This window comes from Fulmarus glacialis, unplaced genomic scaffold, assembly GCF_000690835.1.
Source record: "Fulmarus glacialis isolate BGI_N327 unplaced genomic scaffold, ASM69083v1 scaffold30865, whole genome shotgun sequence".
NCBI lineage: Eukaryota > Metazoa > Chordata > Aves > Procellariiformes > Procellariidae > Fulmarus > Fulmarus glacialis.
In genome coordinates, this window is record NW_009214155.1 from 11,049 (window position 1) to 12,929 (window position 1,881).

The 1,881-nt window shown below is 60.0% G+C and overlaps 1 protein-coding gene across 1 annotated transcript in view; it reads left to right on the plus strand.

The window, feature by feature from the left end:
- BAP1 (BRCA1 associated protein-1 (ubiquitin carboxy-terminal hydrolase)) overlaps positions 1-1,340 on the plus strand; it is a gene marked incomplete at its 5' end in the record, with an annotated part of 9,384 nt that extends 8,044 nt beyond the window's left edge. The window contains 3 exons of the mRNA XM_009578464.1: positions 10-102; positions 645-717; positions 1,036-1,340. Coding sequence (XP_009576759.1) covers positions 10-102; positions 645-717; positions 1,036-1,133 — 264 coding nt within the window. The remainder of the gene's footprint in view (positions 1-9; positions 103-644; positions 718-1,035) is intronic.
- Between the last annotated feature and the right edge of the window lie 541 nt (positions 1,341-1,881).

The window sequence follows — 1,881 nt, forward strand, 5'->3', positions numbered from 1 at the left end:
TCCTGGCAGGAGCTGCTGGCACTGCTGAAGTGCGTGGAGGCAGAGATTGCGAACTATGAGGCCTGCCTGAAGGAAGAGGTAGAGAAGAGGAAGAAATTCAAGGTATGTTTGTTGATGGCTTGTTTGCGTTGCCGATTTAGCTCCCTGAAGGCTTCTGTCTGGGGTGTCTTTATGTCAAAGTGAGGGAGGGTGTTTCAGCTGAGAACAGCCGTGGGGAGCATTCGGGGTCTCTTTCCCGTTACCAAACAGCAGAGCTCCCGCCAGGACAGACCAAATCCCCTGGGCAGCACTAACTAGCGTGAGGAGGATGGTGGAGCACTGCAGCTGGGCCACAGCTGAACAGCACACTGACGGGAGGAAGCAGGGAGGCTCTGCCCTGAGGCCTGGCAGGATTCCTCCTCTGCCCACTTCGCCTCTTCCCAGCTGCCCTTTGTGGAAAATGCTGGCATCTGAACTGGGGTGGAGACCGTCCCAGTTGTGCACTGGCCTGAGCTGGGCTGGGTGCTGGGTCCCTTCCTGCTCTGGTCTCCTTGGCCTGTGGGATGGGCCAGGCATGCTGGTTCTTTGCCCCTGTTAGCCTTGAGCTCTCCTTTCTCCCTGCCACCTGTTTGTGGATTATTTGTGGATTTGTCATCTCTTTGTAGATCGATGACCAGAGGAGAACCCACAACTACGATGAGTTCATCTGTACCTTCATCTCCATGCTGGCCCAGGAAGGTGAGCTGTGCTGTGCGGCCGAGGGGACGGAGCACGGGCTTCAGATTCAGCTGGGGGGGGGCTGCACTGAGCAGGGCAGAGCAGCAGCTGGCAGCCTGGGAAGCTCACCCTGCCCTGATCTCTGCTTCTGCCAGGCCCGGGGCACGAGGTAGCGCTCAGTCTGGGGAGCCACATGTCTCCGCTCTGTGTCCTTCTGATTTCATAGTCCCAGGAGGAGCCCACTGATGGGTTTTGGGTGAGAGAGGGAGGGCTGCACTCTGGCATGGGCAACACCAGCACTCCAGAGCGGGACATGTCTGTCTGCCTCTCCCCCTGCAGGCATGCTGGCAAGCCTCGTGGAGCAGAACATCTCCGTCCGCAGGCGGCAGGGAGTCAGCATCGGCCGTCTGCACAAGCAGAGGAAGCCGGGCCACTGACGGCCGGAACGCTCCCGGGCCGTATAAAGCCAAGCGTCAGTAGCCTGGGAGTCAAGACTGTGAGAAGAAGCAGCTGGGCTTTGTGGCTTTGGGCAGTGGCACTTGGATCTATGTTACCCTTTGCCCAAGGAAGAGGGACCACAGCAACAAGCCCTCAGCAGAGGTGTAGCCTGGGGACAGAGAAATTGGGTTTTCCTCTGAGCCCAAGTTGTGAAAGGTGGAAACGCGTTGTCTTGAGGGGAGTCCCTGCAGCTGCAGCAGAAGGCAAGCCGGAGTGCCCAGCTGCCTGACTGTGCCACAGCAGTGCCCGGGTGCCATGGGCCCATGTCTCGGCACTGTGGCTGAGGACTGTGGCAGGAGGGGAAGAGCCTGCCCCACTGGTGGTGGGCCTGGCATCGTGGGAACGCTGGTGATGCTGATATGAGGCTGTGCTGGCCGCAGCTGGCTGTGGCTTGTGTCCTCCTGCATCCAGGCCGCGTTCAGCTCTGCGCTTCCCCAGGACATGGGTGTCTGTGTTTTCTAACCCTCTCCCTCCCTTCCCCAAATTTATTTTTGATTCTGACCCACGCTTTGGCCATTGCTGAGCGAGGCGGCTCCTGGACAGAGCCTGTTCTCCTGCATCCACCCCTGGCTGCACTGCCCAGCTCCCAGAGCTGGCCAACGCATGGCCAGGCAGTTCTGCCTTGCCCTGCCCTCGCTGCTCTGGGGATGGCAGCACCCCCTGCCAGCGCAGCCAGGCTCCCCCGAG